The sequence below is a fragment of the Capsicum annuum genome, chromosome 12 (assembly GCF_002878395.1).
Source record: "Capsicum annuum cultivar UCD-10X-F1 chromosome 12, UCD10Xv1.1, whole genome shotgun sequence".
NCBI classification, from domain to species: domain Eukaryota; kingdom Viridiplantae; phylum Streptophyta; class Magnoliopsida; order Solanales; family Solanaceae; genus Capsicum; species Capsicum annuum.
In genome coordinates, this window is record NC_061122.1 from 175,438,918 (window position 1) to 175,454,064 (window position 15,147).

Sequence of the window (15,147 nt, forward strand, 5' to 3'; positions counted from 1 at the left end):
TGATGGTGTATTTATACATGCAAGGATTAATTGGGTTAAGTGGACACACGGTCACTATCTTGTTTTGTTCCTCTCATTGTTGTTTTCAAGTAATGGATGTTATTTACTATTGTATGTCTTCTTGATTTTGCGAGATTCAAATTCGAGGATGAATTGTTTTCAAGAAGAGAGAATGATAGCATCCAGGCTGACCCACTTGCATTAAGATTGACGGGCTTCAATGTGAATCAAAGAAGATGTTTATTATAGAAGAAGAGCCCAAGAACGAGTCCAAAAATTATGGAGAAGAATGGGCAAAGTGTTACACATATTTCGTGATTCAAGTCCAAGCCCAAAAGGAAGAAGATTGGGCTCATATGAGTTTTGATTGAATTCGAAAACTTTTGCTTTCCTAGTTTAAAGTTTCCTAGTTTAAAGTTTCCTAGTTTAAAGTTTCCTAGTTTAAAATTTCCTGGTTTAAAAATTTCCTAGTTTAAAGTTTCCTAGATTTATTTATTTCCATAAAAGTAATTCGAATCCCATACTATTTGGGATAGGTTTTTTTCCCTATATATAGGAATGGATTTTGTTATTTTCAAGTAGACAATATTATTATTAATTGAGAGTTTCTCTTATTTACACCTTTGTGTGTGGCTATTTGGAATTTATCTTGCAATCTTATAAGAACAATTCTTTAGGAGGTAAGATTAATTTTTAACTTGATATCTTTGGTTTCTATTAAAGTTAATTAAAGAAGGTGATTAGTCTTGTACTAATTGTTGTCTTTAATTTCTTCTAAATAGGGGTCTAGATCACCTTTGGATTCAAGTTTTTGAATTGACTCTATTAGTATTATAATTAGTCTTAATCCACTAATTTTGAATAATAAGATCAATTAGGGTTCTTAGCACTTCCTCTCGAAATTGAGGATTTATTCTCAAATTTCATCTATCTGTAATTTCTTGTCTTTAATCTTAGGATTTTCGCGTCCGCATTATTTTTCTTGTTTATCAACGTAACCCGATTCTTATCAAATAGACTAACTCTAAAGCACCTTAATGACTTGGTGTTCATAAAATACACCAGAACATTGAGGCATCGTTACCGCGCTCGCAGTGGAATTGATCCAATTAGCTTGTACAACATTGATAATGCCAATGAATGGCTAACTGAAGTTGACAATGCTGAAGTTGAATCAAATTTTGATGGAGATATTGATTTCACTTGGGGTATTGTTGCCGAGGCAAGTGGAGTTGATGAGCGTGTCGTTATGGTTTAAGGAGGAATACTTTAAGCTTACATAACAAGGAAAAAGAAGTTGCTACTTTAGAACGAGTTGAGGAAGTTGAGGAAGTTAAAGATGATGAGCAATATGTTGATCATGAAGGAATACAAGATTTGGACAATGAATTAGATGTTGAAACATTATTAATTTAAATTGTTTTTTCTTCTTTATGTTGGTTTGTTTTGCTATTTTGTTGAACTGTTTTATCTGTTTAGCAGCAGGTGTTTCGGTGATCAAACCTGTGATTTTGGTGTTTCATTTTGAACTTTTGCTTATATATATTGTCTTTATTGTTGATTATATAGTTGTTGTAGTCTTTTCAGTTATGTTTTACTATTTGGATGCTCTATTGGGGGTCCTTTTTTGTTTAAATTGTGCTTCACTTCAATGATGCGGCCGCATCGCGTAATGTGTGATACAAAGCCATGTTGTTCTTTTTCGCATCACACTTCCCTAAACACTGGTCCTGACTAAATTAAGTCATCTTTTTATATTGAAACCTTAGCCCAATTATAAAGCCAATATCATTCTGCATAGCATCAGAACGTACTCCAAAAGTACAGATAGAATTAGGCCATTTTGCGTAAGAGATTACTATGTGACATGAAATGAAAGATTTCCAGCGAAGTACTTACTGGGCCACATGACTGTTAACTAAAATAAAGTAGATTCTCCAGAACTTCCTCTCCCTCATTATGCGTGGGCATAACTCGTATCTTAGCTTTGAAATTTCCTGCAAACACACCACAATAGTGATCTTACTAACAATGACAATTATTGAAAAGTACTTTTGTTTTCCTTTATCAGAAAAAAATCCACATTGTGAACAGTTTTTTCCCTTTCCATACAACAACAACATACCCAGTGTATTCCCACAAAGTGGGGTCGGGGAGGGGTAAAGTGTACGCAATCCATGTCACTGCCTCACATGAAGTAGAGAGGTTGTTTCCTATAGACCCCCACCCCTAGCTCAGGACAAATAATAGTATAACAAATTAAAAAAACATAAAAGCAAACAACAAAAAGGATATCACACCGCTAGATAAAAAAGAAAACAAGACACCCACAAGGTAATACTACAAAGTATCTATGCGAAAATCATAGACATCACCAAAACACCACGAACAAAAGACTACAAGAAATTACAGGCACAGATGCAAACAAAGACTCTTCTCTACTATTACCGGCTTACTCCTACCCACTAATCGTCTACCCTAATCCGCGTCCTCCACACCTTCCTATCAATGGTCACTGTAAGTTGTAACTACTTCATGTCATGTCTAATCACCTCTCTCTAATATTTCTTCGGCCTACCTCTACCCCGCCTAAAACCATCCATAACCAGCCTCTCACACCTCCCTAATGAAGCATTTGTGCCCCTCTTCATCACATGCCCGAACCATCGGAACCTCACTTCCCGCATCCTGTCCTCCATCGAAGCCATCCCACCTTTGCCCTTTCCATAAACCTCAAAATCAAAAAAGACATGGTTCAGCAACAAAAATCAAATAGCAGACTACAAACTTCAGCTTTTCACAGCACACATCTGCTGAAAGATAAAAGCACTCACCAAAAATTGTGAATGACCATGCACTGACAAGATAAGCTGACCAGGACAGCCAGTAAACCTTCTAAACTCAAACACCAAATAAAGCAACAAACATTGAGATCCTTGAGATTTAGGCTTGATTAAGCACAAATGCATAAGCCTGAGTTTCTTTTTAAATAATAACTTTGAGTGGGTAATTCTATGTGAGTTCCCAAAGAATAAGCTGTACCAAAGTACAGATAAATGAGACGGGATACAACAGGATGACGAACTTAAAACCAATGTAATTATCTTAATATAGAATTCACCAATATATTCCAACCTGTATCTTGTGAAATGAGACAGATTAGTGAGCAATGCATATCGAAGATTAATATAGCAGAATCCAAGCTAGTTTAGAACTGAGCTGTAGTCTATTGATTGGCAGACTCTGTGAGGGTGATAATAATAGAAATCATACCCCTTGTTTTAATAAGGAAAAACAGAAGTCATACCTTGACAGACGAAAGAACAAATTTTGCGTGTTTTTCCTGAAATTCTGTAAGATCCTGCCGAACATTTGAGACTGTAGGGATATCAGAGATCACCGAATCATCTGCACACCAAAGGCATACTTCAGTTAAGCTAGTTTCTTTTGCAATAGGCAACTGAAAAGAGATAAACAAGGGAAATGTGATTAAACATAGAAGAATCATTAGGAATTGTAAGGTAAATCACAATTTTTTTTGGATAAATAATAAAAAGAACACTGCCCATGAAAGCTTGCTGACATAGCCGGTCCCAAGACTAGATTAAGCAGAAGGATTGTGGTAGGTTGACGGTCACATAAAAGAAGTCTATTTATGATAAATCCTCATAATAGCTTATTGAGTTGGATTAAATGGGTCCAAATGGAGTGTGCAGCTAATAAGGGTCCATATAGATGACTCCAACTAGCTTGGGATGGTGGCATAATGTTAGTAGTTGATGATAAATGAGGGAAATCACAATTTTTAACAAGTTTGCTGCCAAGAATTACAAATGGCATGCTCTATGAATTATCACAAGAGTTGGAAATCTAAAAATGATATGGAATCAGTTTTATTTACACAGAATTTGGTCTTTGCTATTAGAACTTCATGAAATAGTTGCTTCTATATATACATTTTCTTTAACTAACTGCTAACGCTTCATGATTTTATATCCTCACATACCTATCTAACTTTGCAGCTCCTATAAGAGGTGCAACCAACAGTGTCCAGTTGCCCAATCTTTGGACTTAGCATGTTCCATTTGCAAATTTTGCAGGGTGCTTTATCCAGAAACGAGCACAATCAAATTTAAATATCTCATCACTTCCAAGAAGAATGAGGCTGATTAAGTGTATTGCCTGGTTGAACCATTTGAATTTTACGAAAATATAGGAATGGCATGATAACTAGTGATTATACAGAATATAAACACAGTTTTGGATTTTTCAGTGGTAAGAACATGCAATTGGTTGTCAAGATTGGTAGCTGGACGTGGTTAAATGAAACATGGCTGTGCATCTATTGTGTATCTAATTTGCGTGGCTAAGTTATAGTCTTATAGATGAACCAAACTAATGGATTTCAAGGTTAATGCTATTGTACTACAACCTTTAAAAACTAATGATGTCACTCTCACGTGGTTCAAATGTCAACCCAACAATCTAATTGTAAGTTTCACCTCAAGCTAGAGAGGAATATTAATAAACGTTTCCTGAACATACTTTGTTGGGCTCTATACACCGTGTCATCATTATGCATGTCTAAAATTATACATGCAGTAATGAAATGAATGACCGCAACGAATATAGGGGCTGCTCAAAGGAAAAATTATAGTTGTGGTAATCTCAATTAAATGAAATGAAATGGCTACAGTAACGAATGTAGAAGTTACTTACTCCAAAACAATTTGACCATGCTTTTGTCCGTATAAAACCCTGCATGACTAAACAATAAATCTATTTTTTCTAGAGCTTCTAGAAGTTTCTTCTTTGTACTTCCACAGCCTGTTTGGATAGGCTTATAGCTTTGGATTGTTTGTGATTTTGGATTGACAACAAGTGCTTGAAAGTACTACAAAAGTGCTTAAAAGTTGTTTTGGCTTAAGCACCTAGAACACAAAGCTTTCTATGTGTCCACAGCTATTCCCCAAATAGCGAAATAATAAATAATACTAATTAAAAAGGGAACCAGAAGAAAAAAAATCTTCTTCGCATTTCCTACTATTAGAAAAATTAAACTGAAATTGTAATAGTCTCAATTTGGTGAATTTCTCTTTTACATTCAGCAGAGAGAACTCACTGATCCAATTTCAATCAATTTTACTTCTTTGAGCAGTGAAATGAATTCCAAAATTGAAATAATATAGTTTTTCCAGTAGAATAATAAGTAGTACTTTTTCTTTGAGCTCTCGTCCAGGCATGTTTTGGTAAGACGGAAATTACCTTCAAGTGGAAAATCCTGAAACGTATTAATGGTAATCCCCTTAACGAATTCTCTCAGGTCATCGGTTACTCCAAATTTTTCTAGATCGGCCGGCGTAGGGGGAGGCAAAGCGGTTTGAGGAGGAGCCGAGGAGTCGACAATGTGAGAAAGCGCAGATGAAGGAATTTCAAACTTGATCTGTTCAGCGCGTTTGAGAGCATCGACTTTGATCTGATCGGCGCGTTTGGAAGCTTCCGAAACAATAACATCGGCACGTTTAGAAACTTCGACGGCAATTTCTTTGGATCGTTTAGAAGCCTCGACGGCAATTTCTTTGGATAGCTTGGATGCCTCGGCGGCGAATTCTTTGGATCGTTTGGATGCTGCTAAAACGACGTCTGAGAGCTTGGAGGAACCAATGGTTATTTCCTGTGAACGATTCGCCGCTTCTTTGGTGAATTCTTGCGTTCGCTTTGCTGCTTCTTCCGCCAAACTCCGAGTTTTTTGCCAGAAATCCATTGAGCCCGCTTTTTGGACTTGCGAGTAAACGATTGGACAACCGAATGCAAATTAATGACGACTAAACATGAGGAAGAGAAGAAACAGATCAGGTTACACACATACAGAGAGAAATAATAATAATACACCAAACAAAATGTTTCGTTTTTAGTATTCTTTCTTTCATTCTCGAAATAAAAAAAACTTGTTTCAATTTGCTTTTTAAGAATATATTTAATTTGAACTTTACGTGTGACATGTTTTAAAATTACAAATTTAATAAATATTTTTGACCATTTTGACACACTCATTTAAGACCAATTCAAAATTCTTTTTCTATCGTAAGCTTCATCTCAAATCAAAATAGATTAATCAAATTTAAATGGATGGAATATAAGCTATTGAGTAATTAACAATACTAAAATTAGTGATGTATAGTAAATTGTAATATAGGAATTATAATATATAAATTACTAGGAAACTTGATTTCGCTTCACGCAATAATAAAAGAGTTTATTAAATTTACTTGATGATCTTGTCTTATATCAAAAATATTAAATTCTGGAAAGAATGAATTTTAGTAAGATTAACAAATATTAAAATATTTCAACCTTAATTAAATAAAATTAAAAGAAATACGGGAAGAGTGAATGAACAATTGAAATAGATTAAGTTTTTCTTCATTAATTAATAAGGAAAATGAGAAGTCAAGTGGGCAAATTAATTAAGGGTGACAAAAATATTTCAAAACTAAAAAAGAGTTACACAAGTTTTAAATATTGAGTAGAGGTGTCAATTTTAAGATTAGTGTTAATGACACTAATTTTAAAATCCTCAAATTTGATTATTTACACAAAGATCTCTACACCATATTTACGCAAAGATTCCTACACCATCATCACCACTCCTCCTCCACACCCTTTTTGTTGCCGCCGTCGCTACCTCCTCTTCCTCCACTATCACTATCACTACCATTGTCATCTCTTTCAGATTCACCATTATTTCCTCCCTCTACATAACTATCGTCTATTTTTCTTCTTTCTCCTCCACTACCGTCACTATCAACACCACAACAAATATCATCTTCTCATTCGATGTCACCACCAACACCAACACCTCCATTTCGACCATATATATCAATTTTTCGTGGGTTCCTCCTCCAACCAGATTTTTTTTCAGAAATTAAGTACGTATCAAAGTTGCTGCAGCAACTTCGATAGTTGGTGCAACAACTTCGATAATTGTTGTAACACAACAACTAATAGTAGTTGTTGCAACAATTACCATAGTTGCTGAAGCAACTCTGATAGTTGCTCAACTATTTCTTCATCATTTTTAAAAGAAATCAAAAATTTTCTTTTCAAACTTTTCAATTTTTTTAAAATAATAGTCCATGAATTTTTTTTTTTAAAAAAAAAGAACGAAATGAAAAGAGATAGAAAGAAAAAAGATAAGATGGAAGAAGAAGAAAATCTAGAGACAGGAAAAAAATAAGAAGAAGAATATGGGGAGAAAGAAATTTGGAGAGAGAAGGAAAAAAAGAAAGGGTGCAGGGGGAATTCTAAATTTTAAAATTTGGAATTGAGAACTTTTAAAATTTTTTAAAGTTTTTAAAATTATACTTTACACCCCAATTAACTTAATCACAATTTAAATGAAGTTTTGACTTTAGCTGGTCAAAGTTGTCACCATTTTTAAGTTAAAGACTTTTTTGTCACCTCCCATCTAATTTTAAATTAATTAAGGGTGACAAAAATGTTTCAAAACTAAAAAAGAGTGACACAAGTCTTAATTATTGAGTAGAGGTGATAATTTTAAGATTAGTGTTAATGACACTAATTTTAAAACCCTCAAGTTTTATTATTTACACAAAGATCTCTACACCATATTTACACAAAGATCCCTACACCATCACCACCACTTCTCCTCCACACCATTTTTGTTCCTGTCGGCGCCGCCACCTCTCCTTCCTCCACTATCACTATCACTACCATTATCACCTCTTTCAGATTCACCATTATTTCTTTACATAATTATCGTCTATTTTTCCTTTTTCTCCTCCACCACCGTCACTATCAACACCACAACAAATATCATCTTCTCATTCGACGTCACCACCAACACCAACACCTCCATTTCGATCATAAATATCAATTTTTCGTGGACTCCTCCTCCAACCAAATTTTTTTTTAGAAATTAAGTAAGTATCGAAGTTGCAGCAACAATTTCAATAGTTGTTGCAGCAACTTCGATAGTTGTTGCAACAACTTCGATAATTTCTGTAATACAACAACTAATAGTAGTTGTTGAGCAATTACCGTAGTTGCTGAAGCAACTCTCATAGTTGCTAAATTTGCTGAATTATTTCTTTATCATTTTTAAAAGAAATCAAAAATTTTCTTTTCAAACTTTTCAATTTTTTTTTAAAAAATAGTCCATGAAAATTAAAAAAAGGAAGAAGAACAAAATGAAAAGAGAAAAAAAAAAGAAAGATAAAATCTAGAGAGAGAGAAAATAAGAAGAAGAAGATGGGGAGAAAGAAATTTGAAGAGAGAAGGAAAAAAGAAAGAAAGATTGAAAGATAAGAAAAGGGGAGAAATTCTAAAATTTGAAATTTGGAGTTGGAGGATTTTTAAAATTTTTTAAAGTTTTTAAAAATTATACTTTACACCCCAATTAACTTAATCACAATTTGAATGAAGTTTTGACTTTAGCTGGTCAAAGTTATCACCATTTTTAATTTAAAGACTTTTTGGTATCTCTCACCTAATTTTCTCAAGTCGAATAACAATCTAGTCTTTTAGTCTTTTCCTAATAACTTTTCGCAGTAAAAAACAATCTCATTGACTGATATTTAATACTCTTTTTTATAAAACTAGATGAACATTTTAATGAATCGCAATGTTAAAGGATTGTCTTTATGTCTTGTCTTGTATACGTTAAAAATAAGAGACCAATTTAACATAAAAAGTAAGAAATTTCTTTTCTAGTGATTTGTCTATCTGATGAGGAAATTTACTACCTTAAATAAAGAGAATCAAAAGAATTAACAAAAGTTAACATAATATATATTGTAGTAATTTAACATGAGATAGTTAATATTACACTTTAAATGAGTTATTTAAAATAATCTTAATAGATGTTGAGTAAATAAGTATATTCTCATAAATTTTATGTAGTGCAAATCTTTGTAATGGGATGTATCATGTGAAGTTTTACGTTAACAATAGGAGACCAATTTTACATAATAAGTAAGAAATTTCTTTTCTAGTGATTTGTTTGGTGAGGAAATTTACTACCTCAAATAAAGAGAATCAAAGAATTAACAAAAGTTAACATAATATATATTGTACTAATTTAACATGAGATAATTAATATTACTTTTTAAATAAATTATTTAAAATAATTTTAATAGATACTGAGTAAAAAATTATATTTTCATAAATTTTATGTAGTGCAAATCTTTGTAATGATACGTATCATGTGAAGTTCTGAAATTATGGAGGAATTCCTTACTGTGTTTGATAGATAAACACTTATTCAATATTTATGAGTATTATTTATTTAATTAAATGTGTGGCTAAAATTAATTTCACATTTTTATCTTTTATGAAACATATGTGAGTATTTGCACATCCTCCTATAATCTACGTCTTCCTTTATTTCAATTTATAACATTTGAATTAGAGACCAAATTTAAGATATACGGAAAAACTTCACAATGTTTAAATTATCTTTAAAATAAATAAACCTCAAATAGAAGAGCATACCTTCGAGAACTTGTTGACAAATAAATGAAATTCAACATGACTAAAATATTAATAATGTTATAAAATACTAACCAAATAAAAAATGTCAATTCTTTTTTAGAATTGATTAAAAAGAAAAATATATTATTTAAATTGAGACATAGGATGTATAATAGATAACAAAAAATATTATCATCACGTAATATATATTTCACTTTTTCAAGTTTGTTTGAATTGTAATTACATTCAAGTATATTCAAATCGATGTACCGTAATATTATAGATTGAATTTGTAAATCATATTGAGTTTTTAATCATATAAATTATATCATCTAAATTGATTCGAATCGGTTCAAAAAATCAAGTTGATCTGATTTGTCCACAAAGATGATCTCAAATCATACGAATATTTTGTATGTTTTTGTCTAGAATTAAATTTCATATTCTTTTATGGAAGTTTTCTAAGTATACGATAACATAGTTACATTTTGTAAATTTTGCATCCTAAAAAAGAATTAAAATTAAGATAATATCTCATTAAAATAGATTAATTATTAATATGCAAAACAGTTTTTTTTAAAAATTATGTTAATGTGGGGTCCACCTTAAATATTACATCATTAGGGCACACTTGACATTTTGATAAAAACGTTTGACTATTTTATCATTTGAAATTTATGACCTACTTTTAAGATTATATAATAGAAATAAATATTTTAGAATATTTATGAAATGACAATTTTACCCTTGGTTGTCCTCCAACTCCCTCTTCTATAAAAAAAAGAATTTTATGAAAGAATAACACATTTTACCACTTAATTATATTATATTTCATATTCTACAAATATATATTTTCTATAATCTCATAAATAATAATTAAAAATAAAATAAAAAATACGAAACAAAACTAATTAATCATAGTGCAACCTTAAACACACAACACAAGTCACATTCATATATACTATCGGCACACTCTCGGCACAATTTGAATTACACGTATCGAAGTGAATATTCACTTTTTTTGTTGCTGTGCAATTTTAACTTAGCACAAATATTCATACACTCATCTCACTGATATGTATATTTGAAATTACTTGCACAAATCAAATCTGAAAAGAGGCAACATAATACCATATTACGTTGCTTGAACTTTTTAAAAATATTAATGCCTATTAAATTCTTCAAATATAGTACACTTTTGGAGGATACATCAATATTTTTAAAAAGTCCAAGCAATATAGATACCATACATAGATGATACATTTCAGGCAAAGTTTCACACTTTCAGTCTTATAAATAAAAATCGGTATTTTTAATATGTCCTCACTATGTTGAAGAATAATAGTCTCATCAAAATGAAAGTCAAACAAAGAAAGTCTGCTAAAACCGAATAATTGATTCCATCGATGCCAACCTACAATTTCGCCTTCATCGCACCAATCATTTGTTGCTCCGTCAACTTCTCCAATCTTTTTTATTGTATCATAATTAGGGGTGGGCATAAAATATCAAAAACCAAATTACCGTATCGAATAAAAAAATTTGGTAATTGGTATTCGATAATTTGGTATTTGGGATGATATTTGAGAGTAAAATTTTAAAATTACGGTATTTGGGTTCGGAATTGGTAAAAAATATTACCACCATTTGGTATTTGATATTTTCCGAATATCCAATAATAGTTAAGTGACCTGATACAAGAATAATCTCGGACATAGATTTATGAGAGTGCGTGTTGGATCCGAGACATGGTGTGTTCAATTGAAGAGCCAAAGAGGACCTAATTATGCACCCAAAACAGTCCAAACATTACACTTGGGCTACACTTAATGGGAGCCCATCACTTAAGGGCCTTTTGGTCATTTTTAGCCTTCATTTTGTAATAACTATATAAGTAACAAGTTAGGGCTTCCATTAGTAGTTTTTTTGGGGATATTATTGTAAATCTTGTAAGACTTGAAACACTATAGTTAGGGCTTGGAAAAGCCACCAACCGAAACTAGGGCAAGATCTAGTGTGGAATCACTAGTGATTGTGTTTGCTTGGAAACATTGATGCTTGAGAGGCGGAATCCGAACTTGTATCTTTGTAAGAGATAGGTTTATTGTTGTGTGGAGTGTTAAGGGTCCAAGATTGTCCATTCTTGGGTTCTAATATTATACCTTCATGTGGTCTATCTATCTATCCTTTTACCTTCTTGTAATCTTGTTTATTGTTGTGTTGTAATCTTGTGTTCTTGTTGTTATTGTTAAATTCGAATCTTGTGTCTTCTTGTTCATCATATATTGTGGTTAATCTTAATTTGGGATGCTGATTTGGTGTCAAATACACCACTATATCTTGTAATCTTATTGTTGGTAGTGAATCCGAGAGTGGTCTTCAAAAAGGTCCTCGGATCCTTAAGATTTGCAGACTGTTTTGGAGTTGTTTCGTGTTTCCCTTGTTATTCTTGTATCATAACCCATAGGTCACATACCTAGTCTACACTCCAAAGGTCACATACTTGTATGAATATTGCTCAAACAAACTTTGAACTATTAAACATAGATATAAAATAAACTTTTTAACTTTACACGGCAGACTTCCTTACAACCAATATGTGACAACTTTTGACAAAAATATCACGCTAAGAATGAAAATCAGGGCGTGAAAGGGAACAACAGAAAAGAAGTCTTCATGACATGATACATAACACCATTGCTGGCTGCACTTACCCAACTCTAATATTCCTAACATAGGTCGAAACATGGCTTTAACCAAGGGGACTTGGTCAAGCCTTCTTAATCCTTGTGTTCACATGTCAACAACAGATGGAAATTATCAAAAAAATCAGCACTTGGTAGACAATATAACATATATTGCTCACCATCATATTTATAAAAAGTAATATTATGACTTTGTATCACATATACATCCAGTTTGTTATATTCAGTTCGTGTTACATCCAGTTTGATGTAAATGTTATTTGTGTTACATCTAGTCCTCCCCTTCTTGAAGCTAGATCAAAATACAATAGCATAGGTTTTAACGTGTTTCATTAATTAAGCCACACATATCAACGTGTAACAAGACCAAACATAAGTGATTTTTTCTGGTGTAAAACTGTGTATTCAGAGGTGTAAAACTACCAAACAAAATTAAATTTTTCTCAAAAAGTTGGTTGAAAATCACCACTATTATCACCAAATAGGATCACTATAAGCATGCCCAACTTTAATATGGTAATACCGAATTCCGTACCGAACCAAAATTTAATTTATTGATTACCGAATTACCGAATCAAAGTTTAAAGGTATGATATTTGGTATTTACTTTCATTTACCGATTATCGAATTACTGAACCCGAATTATGAAAATACCAAATCGAATACCGAACGCCCACCCCTAATCATAATATAATTTGCATAATCATTGCTTTTCTTCCATTTAGTACCTGAAAATGACAGATTTTTGAAATTGAAATTTTATTACTCAATTCAATTCTTTTCTGAATGTGTAATTCTAATGAGTTTAGAATAGTTTTAATGCAGGAAAATAACAATTTCTTTACCCAAAAACTCAATGCAGAAATAGTTTTTCCTTTAACAATTAATACAACAATCAATACACACAATAAGCTTTTATTATGCAAAAATCTCATGAAAAAGATAAACAGTAATTTTGATCATAGAGAGGTGTCACATCACTTTGTTTATGTCCAACTTTATATATAATAACAATATTTTTTTCTAAGAAAGATTATATATTTTAAATGCAAATTCTAGTTAACATTTAAAATTATGGAAGAAGGTGAATGATGAAAAAAATTTATTAGTAGAAAAACAATAATTTCTGTTCAAAGACCCTATCTTTCATAGGTGGAGCTAGGGGTGGGCGTTTGGTATTCGGTTCGATATTTTAAAAATTCAAGTTCGGTAATTCAATAATTAGTATTTGAATGTAGATACCACATACCATACTTATAAATATTGGTTCGGTAATTCGATAAATTAAACTTCGGTATGATATTTGATAATACCATATTAAAGTTGGAGATGTGCAAATGTACGTTTAAACTTCAAAGAGTATATTTATTAGAAACCTTATTTAATATTCTTTTTATTTTATTTTTTACGAATATATTACCAAGGTCCAAGAGATTCTTTGGGATTACTAATACTATTGTCTATTGGGTTGGTTATATATATGTGTGTGCGTGCGCGCGCGTGTGTATATCTATAATCTATAATATATTAAAAGTGTAAATGAGCCTTAGAAATGTTGTTTGAACATTTTGCCCTTCATTAAAAGTTTTTGCTTTAGACAAAATCCTCTTTTCATTATTTTTTTCTAATATTTAAGAGTTAAAAATTAATTAAATATATTTATGGTAAAAATTTTCCTTATTAGAAGTCATCAGAATTATGACAACTAATTTTTTTTTCATTGAGTTAAGAATTCTAATTCAATTAAATTTTATTTAAAATGATTTAAAAAATCTAGAAATAAATGTAAAAGTGTTAAAATAAGAAAAATTTAAGCTGTCAATTTTTAAAAAATTTTAAGTACGTAATAAGAATGTAATCAATAATTTTGTAAATATTTAACTTTAAAAATAATAAAATATTTGAAATATTGAAATCTCGTGGCATGTTTTCATAGAACATATCTGCTTGTCGTTAATAACAATTTTTCTTTTTGCACACTATTCTACACTAATTTTCCATATTTATAGGATCAAGTAGAAGACTTATTTTAGCTGCTTTCATTATTTTCTTTTCTTAATTTGGTTATTTTTTATAAAAGGAATACAAATAGAAGAGTCCTATTTATTTTGGAGATGAAATTATACAAGTACGATCACGAAGATGGACGCATGTGAGAATGTAATGAACCCGGGGCTTGGAGTGTGCGAGTGAAGGACTTAAAACACATCAAACCGACCCTAACATCACACTTGGAGTGTAAAGAGGAGCCTTGGATCACAAGAAGGCAACCCCTAAATACACTTGAAGGGAGTCTAGCTCTTAAAAGGGCAATTTGAATATTTTATATTTTATTTGTAACCTAGTATAAATAGAACATTGTAGGGCTTTTAGGCTTAGATTATTCATGATGTTGTAAGTCTTGAAACACAAGTCCTCTCTCCCCGAGGCACTAAAACCGAAATTAGGCATAGAGAGTGTTGAATCACTCTTGTTGATCTCATGGCTTGGAAATGTGATGCTTGGGAGGTGGATCCGACCTTGAGTCTTCGTAAGAGATAGGTGAACGTTGTGTGTAGTGTTAAGGGTCCAAGAGTGGAATATGCTCTTGGGTTGTTAAGATTATACCTTCATTAATTCTATCTAACTATCCCTTTACTTTTATTGTAATCTTGTAGTAGTTTGTGTTCTTGTAACCATTTCTATATCTTGTTAGTAAAACCGCGTGTTATTCCTATCTTGTTATTGCTGTCTATCTCGCCATATTGTTGTTGTTTTAATGTATTTACACCTTCAATATCTTGTTGTTATTGTGTTTTTATTATTGTTGTAGTGAATCCAAGAGTGGTCACCAAATGGGTCCTCAGTTCTTCAAACTTGTGAATTGATTTGGTGTTTGTTTTGTGTTTCCCTTATGCATTCTTATATCATTTAGTATCAGAGCATGGCTTGATCTTGTTCCCACAAGATC

At 31.7% G+C, this 15,147-nt stretch overlaps 1 protein-coding gene across 4 annotated transcripts in view; it reads right to left on the reverse strand.

Moving 5' to 3' along the window:
• Positions 1-5,950, reverse strand: part of LOC107850298 — a 31,684-nt gene extending 25,734 nt beyond the window's left edge. For 3 of the 4 annotated variants that reach the window (XM_016694718.2, XM_016694717.2, XM_016694716.2), the window contains exons 1-3: positions 5,266-5,942; positions 3,308-3,408; positions 1,900-1,997 (exon numbers count right to left, since the gene is read on the reverse strand). In XM_016694718.2, coding sequence (XP_016550204.1) covers positions 1,900-1,997; positions 3,308-3,408; positions 5,266-5,764 — 698 coding nt within the window. In that variant the 5' untranslated portion in view covers positions 5,765-5,942. Of the gene's footprint in view, positions 1-1,899; positions 1,998-3,307; positions 3,409-5,265 lie in introns of all 4 variants that reach the window. The other variant, XM_047401069.1, reaches the window with a different exon arrangement.
• Positions 5,951-15,147: the final 9,197 nt, after the last annotated feature.